The 24539-nt window shown below is 38.8% G+C and overlaps 1 protein-coding gene across 1 annotated transcript in view; it reads left to right on the top strand.

The window, feature by feature from the left end:
- The window catches only part of GPR158 (G protein-coupled receptor 158), a 298531-nt gene that overhangs the window by 145695 nt on the left and 128297 nt on the right, over positions 1-24539 (top strand). Inside the window, exons 3-4 of the mRNA NM_001206442.1 lie at positions 1328-1430; positions 23670-23893. Of these exons, the coding sequence (NP_001193371.1) occupies positions 1328-1430; positions 23670-23893 (327 nt within the window). The remainder of the gene's footprint in view (positions 1-1327; positions 1431-23669; positions 23894-24539) is intronic.

A 24539-nucleotide genomic window follows, 5' to 3' on the forward strand; every position in this document is an offset into this window, starting at 1 on the left:
TCTACACACAGGATAGTGCTTTCATAAATACTTGCCAACACAGTTGAATTGACTGGTGCTTACCTGTCCTTGTATTTTGCTCTGGGTTAAGAACTGTGTTTTCAGTTATAAGCTATAATTGGATCTAAGTGTGTGTTGGGTGAAAAAGAAAGGGTAATAATGAAATAAAACAGTCAAGTTATTTTAGAAGGCTGTTTTCCCAAAGATTTTGCTTGCTATAACCTGTGAATTTAGAGCATATATTAGCTCTTGCCACCTTACTGACTGTTCGTTAAGAGTTTTCAAGATATGCAATATTGATTTTGTTACTAATTTTTAGAGCTTAGACCGAGGGATTATTATTTTGATAATTTGAAATTTTATCTCAAGGGTCTCTGTATTAGAGGGACACTTTATTATTTTAAAATTTACTAAATTCTGAGCTCCTCTAATAGATTATAATTGGCAGAAAGGCAAAGGGTTAGGATATAGGTGGAGAGATACCAGAGAAGAAATTTCAGTGTTGATAAAATTCTAGAAATGCCTGTTTTACTGGTAAATTGTATTTTAATAGAAGCTATTCCCTCCTTATGTACTTGAATGTAGCATAAGTGAAATGTATTAAACTGAATTTTGGTAGGGTTCAGTGATATCTTTGGAAGAAGCCAATATTAAGCTTTTGGGAGACATCCATTATGTCCCTTGGTGTGACATATTTGGAAAGCCAATCATTGTTTTTTGTCACATGTAGTACATGTTGAACATTTGTCTGTGAAATAGATTTTAGGTAAAGAGTGCTTCAGATTATTACCTTTTTTTCCTCTTCTAAATTGCACTTTAAAGTTTATTGTTTTGTTAGTCCATCAATTTGTATTTTTTTTCCCAAGGAAAAAGTTTGATGAATATTTAATTCATAAAGGCAGCTTCCACATCTTAAATTCTGTATATCTGTCTGTCCATCTACCTACCTTTGCATTGGTGGAAATATATGGCATGGAATCGCTTAAAAATATTCTTACAGGCTTAGGAAATATCTCTTACAGCAATAAGATGATATGTGAGGTATTAAAAAAAACTATGTGTATAATTACTTCCTCTGGCAATTGAGTGAGTTAAAGATATATGGCAACTGCAGCTGTAATGGCATATATTTAGAAAGAAAACTCAGTTTGCTACTTCTAAAAAAATGCCTGTTGGCAAACAAACCTAAAATAAAAGTTCAAAAGTGAGATTTTATTTCAGGAAAATGTGATCATTCTGTTACCATTTGCAATGATGCATATCTGTGGGTCTTTATACAGTTAAATAACCTATGATCAACGGTACTGCTGTCTTTTCTTCTTCATAGTGTATGCCGATTAAAGGCCTAGGATTCGTGCTTGGAGCTTATCAGTGTATTTGCAAAGCAGGATTCTATCATCCTCGAGACTTCTCATTCAACAACTTTCAGAGTAAGTGCCCTTTGGTCCTGTTCGTATATGTACATACACATAATATCTGTCATAATTAATTTTTCAGATTTTCTTTTAACCTTGTTGAAGTTAGATGATTAAATCCCTACTTGTTTGGCCTTCTTTCATCACTTAAGGAGTTTTTGCTTTAGTTTGTCATCTCTAATCCTCTGGCATATCACCAAAAATGTGTTGTTTTTTTTTTTTTCTCTAATTTTATTTTATTTTTAAACTTTACATAATTGTATTAGTTTTGCCAAATATCAAAATGAATCCGCCACAGGTGTTTGTTTTAGGTATATTTTCATTTTCAATACATTTTAAATGCCTGAAAATACTGTTGCTGCTTGGTGAGACCAGTTAGAATTCAGTTATTGTGAGCTGTTGCTGCAGAAAGTTCCTAAAACTAATTTTGCTAGTTTGCTTAATTTATTTATATATCAATTTGTTTATATGTTAGGTCTCTGTGCTACATGAAGAATTACCACAGAATTAATAACTTATGGCAACACAATCTTATTATCACACAGTTTTAATTGGGTAGGTTTTCATTCAGGGATTAAGTGGTTCCTCTGCCCAGGGAATCACTGAGCCAAAATCAAGGTGTCACCTGTAATGTGATCTGATCTGAGGCTCAGAGACTTCTTCCAGGTTCATTCAGTTCACTGGCAGAATTCGGTTCCTAGCACCTGTGTGTGTGAGGTCCCTATTTCATTGCTAAATGCCAGTCTGGGCTTGTTCTCAGCTTCTAGAAGCCTCCTCAAGGTCAAGTCATGTGGCCCTTACTTTTCAAAACTACCAAGAAAACCTCCCCAGTTCCTAGTCCTGTTCATATGGAGTCTGTATGAACAGTATAATCATTCTATAAGTCCTGGGAGTGTTATCCTGTCTCTCTACCATGTAATGTAAACCAAATCAAAGGAAAGACTATCCCATCATATTTACAGGTCCACCCGCATTCAAGGGGAGGTGATGATACAGGGCATATACAGGCAGACCTCATTTTATTGTGCTTTGCTGTATCACACATCTAGGATACTGAGCTTATTTTTTTTTTAACCAATTAAGATTTGTGGCAACCCTGTGCTGTCAGATAATGGTTAGCACTTTTTAAGCAATAAAGCATTTTTTAATTAAAGGGTGTACTTTTAGGCATAATGCTATTGTACACTTAATAGACTGAAAAATGGTCTAAACATGACTTTTATATGTACTGGGAAACCAAAAAAATTGGTGCGACCCACTTTGTTGTGATTTTACTGTGTTGCAGTGGTCTAGAACCAAACTCATAATATCTTTGAGGTATGCAGGTACTTTAGAATCAAAATTTGCTTACCTGGTTGTTTTCATCTTGCTATAGAAGATGTCAAAGTTGCTATTTGAATATTGATTTTTTTTTTACATCGGCATATAGCCAGCTATTAGGTATAATAATTAACAAAGAATGTATGTATGGAAAAATGAGGTGGTATTATGGGAAGTTAGGGTTTGGAGTTATAGAACCAAGGTACAGGAGTAGTTTAGATAGTCATCCATAAATCTTTGTCAGCCTCATTATTGGTCTGAATAGGAATCTGTATCTCTACTGGGCATAGTTCAAAGGATACATGAGATTCAAACCTGAGTGTCTTCCTCTCTGAAACTTGGCAGACGTTTATAGATTTTTTTTTCTCGGTTTTTCTCTTGGAAAGTATTGTTCTTCATCTTGAGACAGCTTCCACTAAACTTCTAGGTTCTGGAAGTGAGTAACATTTTGCTCTCTCCTAAGTCATAGGATTCACAGGGTTCAGCCTGTGTTTTGAGTAATGGTTGTTGTAGGCATAATTCTAAGATGGCCTCCAAAATTCTGTTCCCACACATGTTGTACAGTCCCCTCCCCTTAAGTGTGGGTGGCACCTGCGAATATAAAATGGACTCACCTCCTTGCCAGGCAGTGTTATATAGTAAAAGTCATGGTACAGTTGCTGAAGTGTCTGCTGCTGCTGCTGCTGTTACTGCTGCTGCTAAGTCGCTGTAGTGGTGTCCAACTCTGTGCGACCCCATAGACAGCAGCCCACCAGGCTCCCCTGTCCCTGGGATTCTCCAGGCAAGAACACTGGAGTGGGTTGCCATTTCCTTCTCCAATGCATGAAAGTGAAAAGTGAAAGTGAAGTTGCTCAGTTGTGTCCAACTCTTAGCGACCCCATGGACTGCAGCCCACCAGGCTCCTCCACCTATGGAATTTTCCAGGCAAGAGTACTGGAGTGGGGTGCCATTGCCTTCTCCGGCTCAAGTGTCTACATTGCATTAAATAAGACTCCTTCCCATAGGAGCAGACTAGAGAGAGATTCTAGTGCCAGCTTTGAAGAAGTAAACTGGCTTGTGAGAGGACCATGTGGCTAGCACCCTAGGGTGACTGCTAAGAGCTCAGGCAGCCAGCAAGACTACAAGGACCTCAGTTCTATAAATGCAAGGATCTGTAAATTCTTCCAACAGCCTGGATACTTTTCAAAAGAGGACCTGGAGCTCCACATGAGAATATAGCCTGGCGCAAACCTTGTTTTCAGTGTAGTGAGACCCCAAGCAGAGAGCCCAGCTTCACTGGGTCAGACTTCTGATCAACAGAAACTGGTAAGTGATTGAATAGGTGTTCTCAGCTGTAGATTTCCAGTAAGTCATTACACAACAATAGAAAACTAATGCAATAACAGTGATGATAATATATTTTCATCATGGATGTGCTTTTCCTTGTGTGTGTGTGCGTGCGCGTGCGTGTGTGCGTGTACAAGACCATGGCAATAGCCCAGATACTTTGGCATTCTTCACATTTATGGTCCAGACAGAACATATGATTCAACACTGAAGGATTAAGGGAATAGGTTTTAGCTTATGTTCTGTGAAGGTATTTTGTATCTGGTTTACCCACATTTGTTCTCAGCTCCCACTATGTAACTGAAATAAAACATCTAAATATTGTAGAACTAGAGAATGACTGTGCCATTTGCTTATAACACCACCAGGAGAAACTGGTTAACCTTTAACAACTTATCTTTATTTAATTTGCACACTCCTACTTTCTTCCTTATTTTAAAAGCCAGTGTTTTTCACTGACCTACTCTAAGAGGAGGCTGCTTCTCTTCACAAGCCTAAATAACTCCAATGTTGTACACACAACAGCCAGGAAAAGAGGCCACAGTTTTCAGAAAGATGAGCTATATTTGGGTATAGATGTGATTCAGCTTTGACCTCAGCACATATTTAACTAGAACTGGCCTGCCTCAATGACAGAACAGAAAGATATCTACAAGTTATAATTTGAGGTCAGTAAAGTGCTCTTTGACCAAAAATATCTTTCCTGATGGCCTTGCCATCAAGTTGCATGAAAATCTAACATTATTAATCCCTTGGCCCAAGGAATACAAGTTATAACTCACTAAGGTATCTACCAAGGACTATCCAAACTTTTAAAAAATATTTTTGGTTTTTTATCATAATTTTACTACATTTCTTCATTTTAATATGTGAAGTTTTTAATTGTAATATCCAAGCAGTTCATATGGTCAGCTTTCATATAGTCTTAAGGAGGTTACAATGAAGTAAGGAATGACCAGATGAATCCCTTGGACCAAAGGTAAAGAAGATATTGAAAACCCCCAAAATGAGATAGTGTATGTAAAACAGCTAGCACAGTACATGACATATAATAAGTGTTCTTAATAAGTACTTGGCATATAGTAAGTGCGCATGCTCAGTTGTTCAGTCTTGTCTGACTTTTTGCAACCCCATGGACTGTAGCCCACCAGGCTCCTCTGTCCATGGAATTTTAGATGTTCATCAGATCAAGCAAACAAACAAATATACACATATATATAAACACACATCAGTGGTCCATGTAAATAGAGAATCCTAAAGTATCCTTGGCTTTTAGTACTTTGTCTCTTTATATTTGGTTAACCAATTTTTAAATCTAGAATTCTTGGAAAGTGAATTCTACATGGATCAGAAGGAAGATGGCACAGCAAAAATCTGTAACAACCAGTGCTCCATTGAGAAGGGCAGTAGGAAGGAGATATAGAAATTAAGGTAACAGGAGGAAATCAGTTGCTTGATAGGGGAAATGGGATGTAGGAAACAGAGATGCCCCTGAAAGATAAAATTTATTTAATTTATAGCTGTGAAGCTAGGCAAAAGATCTGAAATTCCCACCTATAGTCTTGTACCCCATTTAGAGAGAGGAAATAAGATGGGGTTTTGATCTGTTAGAGAAAATGTCAGTGCGGCTGTTAAAAATCCTGTTAAAATATGAAGTGAGTTAAAAATCTTCGTTTAGACGTAGGCCCACAGTAAACAAAGGGCTTGTAAAGACCAACAAAGATATGTTCGGACGACTTGATTTAAAACTGTGCTGACAGCCCAGAGACTGTGTTCCTAGCATCTCTCTTTAGATTGGTGGTCATAGGAGAGCTAACATGGTCTGACATCTGGATAGTAGCAGGATTTCAGAATCGACAAGTACTGATGTGTAACTGTCTCTTCAGATCCAGGCTGTCCACTTCCAGGTTGATGAAATACAAGCTTTTGACAAGCTCATCTTCCTCAAATCCATCTGTCACAGTATGAACTGTCTTCAGTACAATCTCATCTCTCTTTCTTGTGGACACATTACCAGCCTCTCAGTTTTATCTTCTCTTGCCTTTTGGATTGACTTCAGCTCATATACATTTCCACATAAACCCAACTTACAAATGACCCACATCTGAAAGTGACAGCCCCTTCTTTGCAGATGCTGGTGGCTGATGGCTGTTGACTCCCCAAAATCAGAGATTTAAAAAATACGTAGTCTCAGAATAAAAAACATGGGAAACTCTTTGAAAGCAGGTACATATAGAGATGCTGAGCTCCCAGAAAACTGCTAAGCAAGGCTAAGCTGTCTGTGGGGTGTGAATCTTTTTGCTGCACTTGGGTCTCACATTCCCTGTCTGTCTTCTGTTTCATGACTGGGGAAGCTAGAGATGTTTGGCTTTTTGCAGACTGAGTCCAGCAGCAGTCTCTAGTCCAGTCCCAAACTTGGAACAGGTGAAAAGAACCTGAACATCATATTCTCATAATCAGCATCGTTACTTTTGCTGTTGGTCTTACTTAAGCCTTGTGATCTGGTTCTAATCACTTTACTCCAGTTGTAGTAGCAAAATTCTCTAACTGCCTTGGCTTATGCTTTTGTCAGTCTTTTGGTGAATTTTCAGTTTTTAATATCTTCTAATAATATCTAAAAAGATGTTAATAATATCTTTTTAATATCATGAATCAATCCTCTTTATAGGGATTGAAATCTAGTCACTAAATGTCTGGCAGATAGGGTTATTTGTTAGTGGGAGAGTTCCAGTGCCACCAATCTTCTTAGACTATTAACTGTCACATTTACCTTGTTTGTCTTTGACTGATTCTTCTCAATTATTGGAACATACCATGTTGGATTTCCCTCATTGCTAATTCAGAGCTGAATTTCTACCATAGTTTAATACAGTAATTAAGAGCTTGGTCTTTGGGATAAGTCTAATTTAGGTGTGAATCCTGGTTCTATTACTTATTTGTACTGTGCTTAATTATTTAACTAGCCTAAACTTCACTTATGCCATATATAAACTTGTGATAGTGCTATCTGCTTTATAGAATACATAAGGAATTAAATGATGTAATGAATGTAAAATTCTGATGATAGCAGTTGACACATATTAAATGCTCAAAATATTGTTCTGTTTATGATTATTATTTGAAAGCTTGGGTTTATTCTGCTTACCCCTTTCCTCACACATTTTGCCCATTTTCATCCCTTCCAACTGGTATCTGCTTTACTTCCCAGCAGAGTAACATATTTTCATATCCCAGGTATTTTTCAGTTTTTATCCTTAAAATGGGCCTTGCTAAGAGATGGAATACTCAGTCCTCCATAAAACTTCCTTCTCCCCTCCTAGCTAAAATTTTATTAGATTTCTTAATTTATTTTACTATTTTTGTTTATATGATTTTACATTTTTAGACTGCTAATGGAAATTCACTTATGTTAACAATCAGCTACCCTCAAATTAAAAAAAAAAAAAAAAAACAACCTGCTGGCAGGGAAATTTGACTGTCAGTCATTCATACATTAGCTCATTGTTGTGAGTAGAATATCGCCCCCCAAACCCCCAAAGATGTGCATGTTCAAGTTTTCACAACTTGTGAAAATGCCACTTCACATGGCAAAAAAGGGACTTTTCAGATGTGATTAAATTGCAGATATTGAGATGGGGAGATTATCCAGGTAGATTCAGTCTAATCACACGAGTCCTGAAAAGCAGAGAACCATTCCCAGCTGTGGTCAGAGACAGATGTGAGGACACAGGAAGTGGCAGAGAAACGATATACTGCCGTCTTTGACGATGGAGGAAAGGAGTATGCAAACCAAGGAATGGAGGTGGCTTCAAGAAGCTGGAAGAAGCAAGGAAATGGAATGTCTCTTGGACCCTCCAGAAGAAAATGTAGCCCTGCTCACACATCGTTTATATATCCCTGTGAGATCCATATCAGACTTCCAAGCTATAGAAATAAAAGAAATAATATAACTATAGGTGACTCTTTAACCACAAAGAGTTAGGGGCGCTGGCCCCTGTGAAGCTGAAAAATCCATATATAATTTTACAGTCAGCCCTCCTTCTCACACATGGATTTAGCCAACTATTGATCATGCAGTACTATAGGGCATTTTCCAGAGTTTCTGTGTGGAAAAATCCACATTTTTCCACAGTTCAAACCTGTGTTGTTCAAGGGTCAACTGTATATTTCATATGAGAGGCAATGTAAATTTGTTGTTTTAAGATACCAAGTTTTTGGTAATTTGTTATAGCAGTTATAGAAAGCTAGTACATTTAGTAAACAGGTTTCTCAAGTGCCTCGGTGGTAAAGAATCCGCCTGCCAATTCAGGAGACACAGGTTCAATCCCTGGGTTGGGAAGATTCCCTGGTGTAGGAAGTGGCAACCCACTCCAGTATTCTTGCTTGGAAAATTCCATGGACAGAGGAGCCTGATGGGCTCCACTCCATGCGGTCACAAAGAGTCAGACATGACTGAGTGACTGAGCATGCATGCACACTTTGTGAGTTTCCCATTCAGCATTCATTCCAGTATTCATGGTATCCCATGGTGTTTTTTCTAGAGGAAACTGTTCACAATCCCAAATAATTGCCAATTTAGGCAATTCATAATCTAGTGGGATCTTTGTATGAGGATGCCCTTTGAGTCAGTCAGATGGATTTGACTTTTATCTCTATTTACTCAGAGGAGACTTGGGAAGTTTCTCATATATTCTGAGATTCTCCTTTTATTCATACATATATCAGGAATAGTGAAGTCTATTCTTGGCAGTTATGAGGAATAATTGAGATAACATGATATCCTCTGATTATAGTGATTATTATATTAAAATGAATATGGAGAATTTAATCTTTTTATTATGTATTAGGTGTTCTGGGGATTGAATGAATAAATTGTCTGGAGGCAAAAGAATCTAGTCATGTTTAATAATTTTATAATTCAGATCAGAATTATTCCAAGATCTATCTAAGGTGGTGTTTTTATCCAAAAAAAAGATCACTAAAGTCACTTATAAGAAATAAAAATCCAGAAGACAACAGAAAAGTGAATATAAGATATATATGTAACCTTATAGGGAAAGATTGACTATATTCATAGTGAGGAAATATAAATTAAATTTTTGCACTGGGCTTCATTTTAAGCCTATTGTTACAGCTAGCCATTCTTGATATAAATACATGAATATATAGTAGCTAATCCTGATTTTAGGATATGCAAATATGTATTCATGTCCCAACAGTAGCAGTCTTTATGGATAGCAGTGTAAGCATCACCACGGTTGGATAACTGTTCTCTCCTTGTGAATGTTATAAATATTGAACCAAATATACACAGACAACTTCTGAATTTGCTGGATCTACTCATGTGCATGTACCTATTTCCACTTAATTTTTGGATGTGATTTTATCAAGCTGGAGACTAGAGGCAGATTACTTCATCATCCTAAACATACGAAATAACGAACAACAAATATATCTTCCCATGTGAGCTCATGGCAGCATGTTAACTCCAAACATTGATTGATGAATATGTTCCCTCCAGTTCTAATGAAAAATCAAATATGTGTATGGAAAGGAAGATGTTCACCCTAATAATGATTTCAGATGAGCATTATTTGTAGGAGAGCTAATGCTGAAACCCTTAATGTCTGGCTTGATTCTTTGTTACTACCAGCTGGGTTCTGTTCATTATCTGTGACTCATCTTTTTAACTCATGCCTGTGGAATGGAAAGAAGAAGGGGTCTGTGACATACAGCACGTGTAGCTGGTCTTGCAAAGGTCCCAACTATAATCTTCTGCTATGACCAGTTCCTAGCACTGAGGACCACAGCACCTCCAAGAAGTGACCTCTGATCAACTCATTTGTTGATTGATTTAAGAGCCTGAAAATCCATCTGTCAAACAATACTACTGGACACTGACCCTGTGCCAGATATTGTTTAGAACTGGACAAAAGAAGAAATGAGTAAAAAAGTGAGGTATCTAAGTTTTTAGGATAGACCCACATCTTCCTAGAACATATTGCAGTACCCACAAGCAACAAATGAGGACCATCTTGAGTAGCATACGCTCACTATCCATATTAGAGGAACAGTTCAAAGTGTTAGTTGCTCAGTCGTGTCCAACTCTTTGCGACCCCATGGACTGAAGCCCGCCAAGCTCCTCTATCCATGGAATTCTCAGGCAAGAATACTGGAGTGGGTAGCCATTCCCTTCCCTGAGGGCATCTTCCCAACCCAGGGGAGCTCCCCAGTATTGGTAAACTAAGGTCAAAGGTAAGAGCTTTAAGGTTTAACAGGACTTCATGGGTAGGCGTGATTTCTATCCAGATATCCAGATATTCAAATGTCCAAAAGTTGTGTTTTTGCTCTTGAGGAAACACAGTTTTATACTACTGGCATGTAAGAGTCCTAATCAGCAAAACCTTAGTGATGTTTCTATTTAGTGTTTATACTGTGAAGACCTGAACTTTTTAACTGCTGCTTCAATCTACCCTCCCCCCTTGAACTCATGCCTCATTCCTTTCTAAATCAGAAACTCAGTGTTTTTCTTCCATAAAACATAGGAAGAAAACTTTCTGGGGTACATTTTGTGTGTGTGTTAGTCGCTCAGTCCTGTCTGACTCTTTGTGACCCCATAGACTGTAGCCTGCCTGTCTCCTCTATCCATGGAATTCTCTGGGCAAAAATACTGGAGTGGGTAGCAGTTGCCTTCTCAAGGGGATCTTCCCAACCCAGGGATCAAAGTCAGATCTCCTGCATTGCAGGCAGATGCTTTACTGTCTTAACTAAAAGGGAAGCCCTGGGGTACATTTTGAAATATATCAAAATTAAAAGCTACAAAAATAGAATACCTTCAGAATTTCAAAAGTCTAAAAGTTTTCACTAATTGTAGCATTGGCGGGCTAATTAGTTCTTTGGGATTTGGAGCAAAAATCCTCTTTGTTGCTCATTGCTATCCAGAGGGTCAATTTATGTTTTATTATCAGTATTGCACACACAGTAAAAAGAAACTTTGGAATGTATAGAAAAGTAGAATTTAAAAAGTTGTTTGAAAATCTACTGTTTATTCTTTGTTTATAGTTTTTATACAAGTGTCTCTCTATATATGATCTTTTTAAAACTTGGTATATTATATTCATTTGAAATAATATATACAGTTTTCTTGAACACAGTTTTGTTTCATAGAATTCCATTGAGTAAATGTGCTGTGGATTACTTACCCATCTGAAGTTTATATTTTTACTAGTTTATGTAAATATAAAATTTTACTGATATAAACAAAAATGTCCACCGTTTTGTGTTGTTCTGATGTCAGTGTAAAAGAATTAAGGAAGCAGATAGGTTAACACAGTGTTTACCAATTGTCACAATTTCTCTAAATGGGCCCATGTTTACAGGTGAATATTTTAGACTCACCAGCGTTCCTTGGTGCCACTGTAACCTTCTCCTAGTATCCTCTGTACTTTTGCTCAAGGCAGCCTATTTGATCACCCATCTAATGAATTGAAAAGCCGCTACTGCCAAAGCTAATAGCTCTTCATAATTGCTGTTTGTCTTCAGTTAGTATTTGTTTCGGAGAAGGCAATGGCACCCCACTCCGGTACTCTTGCCTGGAAAATCCCATGGATGGAGGAGCCTGGTGGGCTGCAGTCCAGGGGGTCACTAAGAGTCAGACACGACTGAGCGACTTTACTTTCACTTTTCACTTTCATGCACTGGAGAAGGAAATGGCAACCCACTCCAGTGTTCTTGCCTGGAGAATCCCAGGGACGGGGGAGCCTGGTGGGCTGCCGTCTATGGGGTCGCACAGAGTCGGACACGACTGAAGCGACGTAGCAGCAGCAGCAGCAGCAGCAGTATTTGTTTCATCTGAAAGTTCTGAGTATCATCTTTGTTTTTAAGCTTTAGCAAAGCAGATTGGGATTCTGCTCTCCCGAAGACATCCGCAAGAAAAAGAAATGCAAAAAGGCAAAATGGTTGTCCGAGGAGGCCTTACAAATATCTGTGAAAAGAAGAGAAGCGAAAGGCAAAGGAAAAAAGGAAAGATATACCCATTTGAATGAAGAGTTCCAAAGTTTAGCAAGGAGAGGTAAGAAAGGCTTCCTCAGCTACCAGTGCAAAGAAACAGAGGAACACATGTATACTTGTGGTGGATTCATTTTGATATTTGGCAAAACTAATACAATTATGTAAAGTTTAAAAATTAAAAAAAAAAAACAATAGAATGGGAAAGACTAAAGATCTCTTCAAGAAAATTAGAGATACCAAAGGAACATTTCATGCAAAGATGGGCTCAATAAAGAACGGAAATGGTACGGACCTAACAGAAGCAGAAGATATTAAGAAGAGGTGGCAAGAGTACACAGAAGAACTGTACAAAAAAGGTCTTCATGACGCAGATAACCACAATGGTGTGATCACTCACCTAGAGCAGACATCCTGGAATGTGAAGTCAAGTGGGCCTTAGGAAGCATCTCTATGAACAAAGCTGGTGGAGGTGATGGAATTCCAGTTGAGCTATTTCAAATCCTAAAAGATGACACTTGAAAGTGCCTCACTCAATATGCCAGCAAATTTGGAAAACTCAACAGTGGCCACAGGACTGGAAAAGGTCAGTTTTCATTCCAATCCTAAAGAAAGGCAATGCCAAAGAATGCTCAAACTATCGCACAATTGCACTCATCTCACACTCTAGTAAAGTAATGCTCAAAATTCTCCAAGCCAGGCTTCAACAGTACGTGAACTGTGAACTTCCAGATGTTCAAGCTGGTTTTAGAAAAGGCAGAAGAACCAGAGATCAAATTGCCAATATCTGCAGGATCATTGAGAAAGCAAGAGAGTTCCAGAAAAACATCTATTTCTGCTTTATTGACTATGCCAAAGCCTTTGACTGTGTGGATCACATCAAACTGTGGAAAATTCTTAAAGAGATAGGAATACCAGACCACCTGACCTGCCTCCTGAGAAACCTGTATGCAGGTCAAGAAGCAACAGTTAGAACTGGACATGGAACAACAGACTGGTTCCAAATCAGGAAAGGAATACATAAAGGCTGTATATAGTCACCATGCTTATTTAACTTATATGCAGAGTACATCATGAGAAACACTGGGCTGGATGAAGCACAAGCTGAAATAAAGATTGCTGGGGGAAATATCAATAACCTCAGATATGCAGATGATACCACCCTTATGACAGAAAGCAAAGAAGAACTAAAGAGCCTCTTAATGAAAGTGAAAGAAGAGAGTAGAAGAAGTTGGCTTAAAACTCAACATTCAGAAAACGAAGACCATGGCATCTGCTCCCATCATTTCATGGGAAATAGATGGGGAAACAGGGGAAACAGTGTCAGACTTTTTCTGGGCTTCAAAATTACTGCAGATGGTGACTGCAGCCATGAAATTAAAAGACGCTTGCTTCTTGGAAGAAAAGTTATGATCAACCTAGACAACATATTAAAAAGCAGAGACATTACTTTGCCAACAAAGGTCCATCTAGTCAAAGCTATGGTTTTTCCAGTGGTCATGTATGGATGTAAGAGTTGCACTATAAAGAGAGCTGAGTGCTGAAGAATTGATGCGTATGAACTGTGGTGTTGGAGAAGACTCTTGAGAGTTCCTTGGACAGCAAGGAGATCAAACTGATCCTAAAGGAAATCAGTCCTGAATATGTGTTGGAAGGACTGATGCTGAAGCTGAAACTCCAATCCTTTGGCCACCTGATGCGAAGAATTGACTCATTGAAAAAGACCCTGATGCTGGGAAAGATGGAAGGCAGGAGGAGAAGGGGACGACAGAGGATAAGATGGTTGGATGGCATCACCAACTCAATGGACATGAGTGTGAGTAAACTCCAGGAGTTGGTAATGGACAGGGAAGCCTGGCGTACTGCAGTCTGCGGGGTCACAAATGTCAGACAGGACTGAGTGACTGACGTTGTCATCATTGAGATTCTATGCATGGAGAATATTTCAAGTTGCTCAGAATCAAGTTATCATCCAAGCGGATTTCTAAAATTCAATAAGTAATAGCTTATATTCTTAACATATCTTTCTAGTTTATGTCTAGCATCTTGAAAAATATAATTTTGAATAGATTTTTATGCATAAATGAGTTAAGAACATGAAGATTTATTGAGCTGAATGCAGTTTCATCTATACATTTGTATTACAGATCAGTTAATTTATTCTTTTGAGAAATCACTTTGATCATTGCCATTTATTTCCTAACTATCCAGTATGTGTAAATTACTGTGTTTGGTGCTGAGTATATAAGAGGTATATAATTCATGTTCCTGTTCTCTAGGAACTTAACATTTTAAACCGTCATAAACTTAAGGTGCCATTCAGTAGATGAGCAATAAGCCCATTATTATTATCTATAGTTGTATGATTTCTACTAGCTGCATATATTCTCTTGTCCTAGATAGAGAACTTCAACATAAATTAATGAAATATTTTTGGAACCAGGTTACTTAATCATGCTTTGCATCCTACAAGAAACACTTAAAGGTAAAAAGCTGTATTCTTAATTTTAGTTTTTTTTGAGCTTCAGAAATCAATTATCTTACTTTCAATTTTGCTTTCTCTCCATTTTAACACTTTGTGCCCCTTATAGCATCTCATGATTTCATAGTCCATAAGTAAAGTGAAGGCAGTTTTTAAAGAGAAGTTTCTCATGACAGCACTTCACTATTTGACATTTGTGAATTGATCTTGTGATTATTTTGAGCACAAATAATAAAATGATATCATAATTTATCTTCTAAGAAATGTCTTTTTCTCCACGAATACTGAAACACTCATTTAACCAATGTAGTATTACTTTATATTAGGAAATATAGAATTATTTGGAGTTATGTCAGTTTCCAACCCTGTATCTAGCTGCTATTATTTCAGTAGGCATAATACCTGCTAGCTATTATTTTAGTCCTACTTGGCTTTCCTAGTGGTTCAGTTGGTAAAGAATCTGCCTGCAATGCAGGAGTGTCTGTATCTGATTTGATCTGTGGGTAGGGAAGATCCCTGGAGAAGGAAATGGCAACCTACTCCGGTATTCTGGCCTGCAGAATCCCATGGACAGAGGAGCTGGGCAGGCTACAGTCCATGGGATCACAAAGAATCGGACACAACTGAGTAACTTAACATTCACTTTCATTATTTTAGTCCTACTTGAGGAAAGAATCCTACTTAATGGACTGTATGGTTTCTCTGTGATATGTCCTGTACTCATGATGATATTTCATAGCCCAGTATACACTGGGTGTTTTGTCATTTTAATCTAGGCTTGAAAATAAGAATATAAAACCATAGTCTTATTTTACAGAGTTTTCAGTTTATTTGGGTTCAGCATATGGGTCTCCAAAGCTCTAGCAGTAAACACAGCAGAGGAACACAGGCAATTAAAGACAGTCATAAGGGCCTGGGGCATGAGGGAGAGACGTGAACAGAGACAGAGTGTTTCTGTGTTCCTATGGGTCTCAAGGTAATAGGTTGGTAAAGACAATAATGGGGCAGAGTAATTGACATTTGGACACCAGAAATGGACTTTGCGATAGGACCATCTGAAATTCTTGTTTTCCTGAATTCTCCCTCACATTCTCTGTTTCAACAGGGTAAATCTAAACAAGTAGTCACAGTCTCTCTGGTAAACTAGGAGTGGGGGACATTGTGATCACTGTGAAAGAACCTTGATTTATGAACAACAAAATAGATGAATGTAAAGGGGACCATGATTAGGAAAAAGATGTGCAACAAGACTGGGTTAGTGAAAGAGATGTCTGTCTTTCTCTCATATGCAGATGGTATGTAAGTCTGATTTAGAAACAAGATTTTCTAGTAAAAGAAAGAATGAAAGAAGAAAGCCTACTTTATATACATATATATAATGTAATTTAATTATGTGCATTTTTGTTGTGGTGGTTCAGTTTCTCAGTCATCTTCGACTCTGTGACCGCATGGACTGCAGCATGCCAGGCTTCCCTGTCGTTCACCGTCTCCTGGAGCTTGCTCAAACTTATGTCCATTGAGTTGGTCATGGCATCTAAAAAAAGTGAAGTTGCTCAGTTGTGTCCAACTCTTTGTGATCCCATGGGCTGTAGCCTACCAGGCTCCTCTGTCCATGGAATTCTCCAGGCCAGAATACTGGAGTGGGTAGCCTTTCCCTTCTCCAGGGGATCTTCCCAACCTGGGGATTGAACCCAGGTCTCCCTCATTGCATGTGGATTCTTTATGGTCTGAACCACCAGGGAAGCCCAAGAGTACTGGAGTGGGTAGCCTATCCCTTCTCCAGGGGATCTTCCTGACTCAGGAATTGAACCAGGGTCTCCTGCATTGCAGGTGGATTCTTCACCAGCTGAGCTACCAGGGAATCCTGGCATTTAATACACACAAAAATAAATTTCACAGAGAATATACTCCATTTTTAATTGCAGGAGAAATATTTTTTTGTTTTTTTGTCTTAGTCCTTGGGTATGTCTTACCAAAAGGAAACAAATAACTGATTTAAACCCAAAAGTTTAGAGTATTGCAGAATGCCTTATGTGTCTTTTGACAATATGCTAAAAATATCAGTCGTTGAATTTAGGAAAATGTGAAAAGAAAAACTCTTCTGCCTTTTATTTTTCCTTAACATGAAATTGCCAACATCCGCTGGATCATGGAAAAAGCAAGAGAGTTCCAGAAAAACATCTATTTCTGCTTTATTGACATGCCAAAGCCTTTGACTGTGTGGATCACAATAAACTGGAAAATTCTGAAAGAGATGGGAATACCAGACCACCTGACCTGCCTCTTGAGAAACCTATATGCAGGTCAGGAGGCAACAGTTAGAACTGGACATGGAACAACAGACTGGTTCCAAATAGGAAAAGGAGTACGTCAAGGCTGTATATAGTCACCCTGCTTATTTAACTTATATGCAGAGTACATCATGAGAAATGCTGGCCTGGAAGAAGCACAAGCTGGAATCAAGGTTGCTGGGAGAAATATCAATAACCTCAGATATGCAGATGACACCACCCTTATGGCAGAAAGTGAAGAGGAACTGAAAAGCCTCTTGATGAAAGTGAAAGTGGAGAGTGAAAAAGTTGGCTTAAAGCTCAACATTCAGAAAACGAAGATCATGGCATCCACTCTCATCACTTCATGGGAAATAGATGGGGAAACAGTGGAAACAGTGTGACTTAATTTTTTGGGGCTCCAAAGTCACTGCAGATGGTGACTGCAATCATGAAATTAAAAGATATTTACTCCTTGGAAGGAAAGTTATGACCAACCTAGATAGCATATTCAAAAGCAGAGACATTACTTTGCCAACAAAGGTCCATCTAGTTGAGGCTATGGTTTTTCCAGTAATCATGTATGGGTGTGAGAGTTGGACTGTGAAGAAAGCTGAGTGCCGAAGAATTGATGCTTTTGAACTGTGGTGTTGGCGAAGACTCTTGAGAGTCCCTTGAACTGCAAGGATATCCAACCAGTCCATTCTAAAGGAGATCAGTCCTGGGTGTTCTTTGGAAGGAATGATGCTGAAGCTGAAACTCCAGTACTTTGGCCACCTGATGGGAAGAGTTGACTCATTGGAAAAGACTCTGATGCTGGGAGGGGTAGGGGGCAGAAGGAAAAGGGGTCGACAGAGGATGAGATGGCTGGATGGCATCACTGACTCAATGGACGTGAGTCTGAGTGAACTCCGGGAGTTGGTGATGGACAGGGAGGCCTCGCGTACTGCAATTCATGGGGTCGCAAAGAGTCGGACACGACTGAGCAACTGAACTGATCTGAACTGAACTGAACATGATATTAAGGTTTTTTCCTTTGGTGATGATTTAAGCTCATTGAGCCTCCGATTTGGGTAGTTTGATCAACCCAGATTATTAGAGTGTCTCGCCATAGTGTGATTCGGCTTCAGTCTGTATAATCAAATGCGAACTGGAGAGGGTTCCACTCTTTAAATGTGGTAGTTTAAACTGGGAGGAATTCATTGTATAATCTTTAATAAATGGATCGAGACGCAGTATTATAAAGGAAAAGACCACAGGCAAGAATAAACTGCTTCTGCAAATTCACTTTGTAAACATGGAATGTGTTTAGCAATGTAATTAGAGTTGTCTGTGAGGCCTACCAGTCCTAGGCTTGCTTTTCTCTCTCAGTCCAGCTTATGGTCAGCATGGTCTTCAAACCCAGGGGACACCATTCAAATTGTATTCTATTTGAGTTTGTAACTTAGAAGCATTTGTGTGTGCATGCATGCAGACACGTGTACACACCCTCATACCCTGCATCACATACCCTTGATGTACCTCAGGTGTTAGCTACTATGATAGTTAGGGGGCGTGCTGCCAGGATCTCACTGCCAAGTGTGTCCAGAATTTCTTTTCTGCCTCAGGGCTTCTGCTGAAGCCCTCTAAGCTTGCCCAGAACTTGTCTAAGAGTGTGCGCATACTGAAGTCCTCTGGGAACAGCTGTCAACCAGTGGGACTGGGATTGGTAGTTGCTGCCTAAGCTCCCACCTCTGTCCTTTGCAGAGACAAATCTGAGGAGCATTATATGCACTTTTTAGAGCACTCCTGCAAAGATGGAGCCCCCATTACCTACAGCGACATCCAACTTAATAATGGCTTTTTAAAAAAATCAATTTTAAAAAACTTTTTATTTTTTTGTTGGAGTATAGGTGATTAACAGTGTCTAGTTTGATGCATACAGCAAAGGGATTCAGTTATACATATCCATGTATCTGTTCTTTTTCAAATTATTTTCCCTTTTAGGTTATTACAATATACTGAGCAGAGTTCCCTGTGCTCTACCGTTGGTCCTTGTTGGTTACCCATGGCAGTCAGTCCCAAATTCTCTAACTATGCTTTCCTCCCCCTTTCCCTCCCAGGAGCCATAAGGTTGTTTTCTAAGTCTGTGAGTCTGTTTTCTGTCTTGTAAATAAGTTCATTTGTATCATTGTTTAGATTCTGCTTATGAGTGATATCATACAATATTTGTCTTTCTCCGTCTGACTCACTTCACTCAGTATGACAATATCTGGGTCCATCCATGTTGCTGCAAATGGCATTATTTCATTATTTTCAATGGCTGAGTAACATTCTATTGTATATATGTACCACATCTTTATTTGTTAATGGACATTTAGGTTGCTTCCATGTCTTGGCTATTGTAAACAGTGCTGCTATGAACATCGGGGTGCATGTATCCTTTTGGACCATGTTTTCTTCAGGGTATATGCCCAGGAGTGGGATTGCAGGGTCATATGGTAAATCACCTCCCAAATAAGTTATCTGTATCCAGGTCATTGTCTCAGGCTCTGCTTTTGGAAGACCCAAACCAGGACCGCAGCTGTAGCTCTTTTGGTAGTGGGAGGTCATATTTAAATCCAGAGAAAATATTTATTGGTTGGTTGCTTGCTTGCTTTTCTGTTGAAGCTTTTTATGTTTGCAGTTGTGGAAAGAAATAGTACAGTGCCCTTTAAAAATATGAGTCACAGCCAAGGAAAGTTTTCTGTGATTAAAGATTTTGTGTGGCAATAACACTGGCATGTCCTGGGAGACTTCCCTGTCTGCATTCCTTCTCTTGGCTCTAAACACTGTCTAAATTCCCGTAACCTTTGTATCTTTATCTTCCTTCTAGACCTTTCTTCCAAATTCCAAACCCAATATAGCAAGATATGTACTTAACATTATCACCTGGGTCTCTAGTAGATATTTTCACACTGAAATGTCAAGTTTGAACTTGCCGTCTTCTCCAAAGACTGGCCCACAACCATTCTTCTCCATGTTGGTTGGGGGCAACTTCCTCCATCCACTAGTTCATACCAGACACCTGGGAATCACTCCAGATTCTTTTCTTTCTCTTTCATTCCATAGCCAGCTCATCAGAAAATTTTGTTTATTCATTTGAATCAACATTCATTTGAATCCAGCTAGCTTTCACTGTTGCACTGTGGCCCTGGCAGCTGTCAAGTTTCACCTGGATTATTCTCAACAGCTGCTGCTAAGTCACTTCCGTTGTGTCCGACTCTGTGCGACCCCATAGACGGCAGCCCAGCAGGCTTCCCCGTCCCTGGGATTCTCCAGACAAGAACACTGGAGTGGGTTGCCATTTCCTTCTCTGATGCATGAAAGTGAAAAGTGAAAGTGAAGTTGCTCAGTCGTGTCTGACTCTTAGCGACCCCATGGACTGCAGCCTACCAGGCTCCTCTGCCCATGGGATTTTCCCAGCAAGAGTACTGGAGTGGGTTGCCATTTCCTTCTCCGGGATTATTCTCAACAGCTTCTTATAAATCTCCCCACTTCTACCCTTACCTGCTGCAGTATATTCTTCATAATCAAAGTAATCCTTTAACAACGTAAGGCGTATCATGTCACTTACCCTCTCAGAACCCTGCCGTGGCTCTCTGTTTTACTGAGGGAAGAATCCAGGCCTTTACAGTGGCCCAGGGTGCCATGTATGATCTGGACCTGTTACTTCTCTGACTTTGCCTTCCACCACACTGCCCTACACTCAATCTGCTCCAGTGACACCAGACTCTTTGTACTTCCTTCTATGTGCCAGGTATGCACCCACCTCAGGATCTTTGTACTGGCTACAGGTCAGAGTAGCTAACTCCCTTACCTCTTTCAAGGGAGTTATATCTGATATAACTTATAAGTTATATCTGTAATATATAAGTAATATATATAAGTTATATCTGTAATATATAAGTAATACATAAGTTATATCTGATATAACTTATAAGTTATATCTGTAATATATAAGTTATATATCTGATACCTCAGATATCACCTATAGAATGAGGTCTATCCTAACCACTTAATTTAAAATTGTAATTCTCACTCTGGCATGTCTGATTGCCCTGACCTTGTTCCACTCATTTTTCCTTTCTGCACTTCTCACTTGATGTGGGTGTATGTGTTTTAATATTATTCAAACTTTATTTATTTATTTAAATGAAAGTATAGATGTTGTCCAATATTACATATTACAGGTGTATAAAATAGTGATTTGCAATTTTTTAAGATTATGTTCTGTTTATAGTTATTATAAAATATTGGCTCTATCGGCACCACTCAGTTTTAACAGACTAAATTACTTACTTGTTTTGTTGATTGCTTGTGTCTGTTTGCTCTGCAAGACCAATTTTTTTTTTTATTCAATGGAACATTTATTGAAACTATATTCTATTTTTATCATATATTTATTCTTTCGGCTCTGACAACCTAATTTCAGTCTCTGCCACTGTCTGGAAACTACTGTCTTAAAGGTCAATGAAGGATCCAGTAATCATTAAACTTCATAGTCTTCCCTCAGGTGTCCTCTCTGATCACATTCCAGCATGTTCCAGTAAATCCATTTTCTCCTATGACATTGTGAAAACTTCTGCCTGTTTAGATTCTCCCTCTTTGAAATCCTTAATAAATAGTTTGTCTACCCCCAGAGCTCTCTGTGGGTTCTTTCACTGACATTGATTCTTCTCCCAGACTCTAGTCTTGCATTATTTCTCACTTCTTGTTGTATATTTCTCCTGAACAAGGAGTTGGACATCAAATTTAACCTGTCTGCAATGGAGCTTATTCCCACTGACTGCCTCCGTATCTCAGTTCTTTCTTGTAACCTGCTTGTTTTTGAGCAGTAATGCCTTTCTTTAAAACATCAATGGATTCCTAATTTCTCTTTGCATCTCCCAGATTTGGAGAAGAAGAGAAAGCCAGGCATTGTGATTTACATACATTATTGCATTTAATACCACAGCAATTCATATTTCATACAGAAATAAGCTAAGACCCAAAGTGGTCAGGTGAGTTGCCTAATGTCTCAGAGCTGTCTAGAAACGGGAGCCTTATCTGCTGGATGCTGACATTCATACACTTTTCACTGTGTAACAGAGTGAAGAGCTTTAAGCAGTAGTATATCCTGCACCAACAAAAAAATATTCAATTACGTCTGCTATTGTGAAGAAATGAAGACAAAAATATATTTTATAAAGATTGTGAACCTTCAGCAGGAGTCCAGTGGTCATGTATGGATGTGAGAGTTGGACCATAAAGAAAGCTAAGCACTGAAAAATTGATCCTTTTGAACTGTGGTATTGGAGAAGACTCTTGAGAGTCCCTTGGACTACAAGGAGAACAAACCAGTCCATCCTAAAGGAAATCAGTCCTGACTATTTATTGGAAGGACTGATGCTAAAGCTCTAATACTTTGGCCACCTGATGTGAAGAACTGATTCATTTGAAAAGACCCTGATGCTGGGAAAGATTGAAGGCAGGAGAAGGGGACAACAGAGGATGAGATGGTTGGATGGCATCACTGACTTGATGGACATGAGTTTGAGCATGCTCCAGGAGTTGGTGAGGGACAGGGAAGCCTGGTGTGCTTCAGTCCATGGGGTCGCAAAGAGACACAACTGAATGATTGATCTGAACTGAACAGGAGTTGAAAGTAATAAAGATTTTCTGTTAAACTTTGTGTTTTTAAAATTCTGTTAACCAGAACAAATTTTGCAAATTCCTCAGTCAGTCAAAGTTGTGTTTGTGTTATATACTAAACTGAATACATATTCACGTCTTTCATGTTGACGTCAGGATTGGAAATAGGTTTGAGGATTTTTAAGTGTATATTATTAACTGCATATTTGTCAGCACTAAATGGTGGCTCAGTGGGTAAAGAATCCACCTGCAGCACAGGAGACCTGAGACATGGTTTCATTCCCTGAGTTGGGAAGGCCCCCTGGAGGAGGGCATGGCAACCCACTTCAGTATTCTTGCCTGGAGAATCCCATGGACAGAGGAACCTGGAAGACTATAGTCTATGGGGTCACAAAGAGTTGGCCGTGACTGAAGTGACGGAGCATTGCCAACTCAACATTTAGAGAGAATTCTTACTTCTTGGGCTTCAGGGCTAAGTTAAGTTTGATAACCAAGACATAAGAATCCCAAACTAAAGGTAGATCAGTAACAGCAGTTAGTTAATAGTGTGGAAATGTCCTATGGGTGTGCAGAGTGGGAAATTACACGATAGCCTGTAAGTATGGACTGTCCTCTGGGCAGAGGATGCAGCATCATTAGGCAATTGCACACTGAACAACTGTCGATTAAGTGCCATTTTATCCAATTTAGACCTAATGAACTTGGTGGATGAAATCCCTGCTGGATTAAAGAGCAGTCAAAGCCTCATTTTAGATTCTGTGCCATCTAGGTCAAGAGGTTCCAAAAGTGTTGTGTATATTTACTTGGTACAGGAATGATACAACTTTTTCATCCTTTTTTTTTTTTCTGGTTAATTCTTTAGCAAATATTTATAGAATATGATTTGTGACCATAGGGAGTTTCCATTAGGGAGTGGAAGATAGTGAAATAAAGACAGAAAACTGTTCCCTGCCTCTGAGGAGATTTAGTTCCATTTTTGCTAATTTTCCTCAATTGCTCCAAATGACATTTTTTTTTTAAATCAAAAGGATGAAAAGAATTTTGTTTGAGTCTAAAAGCAAAGTAACTCTCTGAGCAAGAAGGTTGAAAAAAGGTTTTTAGTTAGAGGGAAAAGGAATGAAGAAGGGAGGATGTGTTTTGATTCTGTCTCACCTGCTTCCAAGGTGCAGTGACACTGGTTTTATTTGGAAATTTCAGGAAGGGGTCCGGATCACCATTTTGTAGAAAGTGCCAAGGATGTGTCAGAAGAAGTCCACGTCTGCCTGCCATGCAGCGAGGGCTGCCCCTACTGTGCTGACGACAGCCCCTGCTTTGTCCAGGAAGACAAGTACTTGCGACTGGCTATCATCTCCTTTCAAGCCCTGTGTATGCTGCTGGACTTCCTGAGCATGCTGGTGGTCTACCGCTTTCGCAAAGCCAAGGTAAACCCAGGTACCCTGGTTATGATCTTCCTTTTTATTATGAACTGACCTCTTCTTAGGCAAATAGAGTTGTTCCAAATCCTAATCGCTTCTCTATTAAGCCAAAGTCTTTCTATAATACAACTAGAGTATGAAAGTTATATTCCTTAGCTTCTCAGGAGAAACAGGAATTGAAAAATATGAAACTTTATTATGACAATTTCTTCTGCAGAATGTTTCTCCCTGTTTAGCCTGAAGCTCAAAAACCTCAAAAGATTCTTTTATATCATCTCTTTGGCTTCTTGAAGAATTTCTTTAGCCAGTTCCCAACATAGCATTAATTTTTTTCATGTGTAGAAAGCTTTATGATATTTATTGCTTTTCACGGATAAGTGTGCAGGCTCTAAAACCAGATTATTTAGTCTCGTTATGAGTATCTTAAGTTCAATGAGGTTTGCTCCTGCCTAACGTATCAACTCTAGTTGGTAGGTACCAGCAATCATTGGTCAAAGGTTATTTAACATTGTATCATTTTAAACACAAACTAGATTCTGCTATGTTTTTGGTCGAGGCTGATAATACAACACCACAGAGTAAATTCAATTTCTGTGGACAAACATTTAAGGAAATAATTATATGTATTTGTCCTGGGTTAAAGAATAAATCT

This window comes from Bos taurus, chromosome 13 (genome assembly GCF_002263795.3).
Source record: "Bos taurus isolate L1 Dominette 01449 registration number 42190680 breed Hereford chromosome 13, ARS-UCD2.0, whole genome shotgun sequence".
Lineage (NCBI taxonomy): Eukaryota > Metazoa > Chordata > Mammalia > Artiodactyla > Bovidae > Bos > Bos taurus.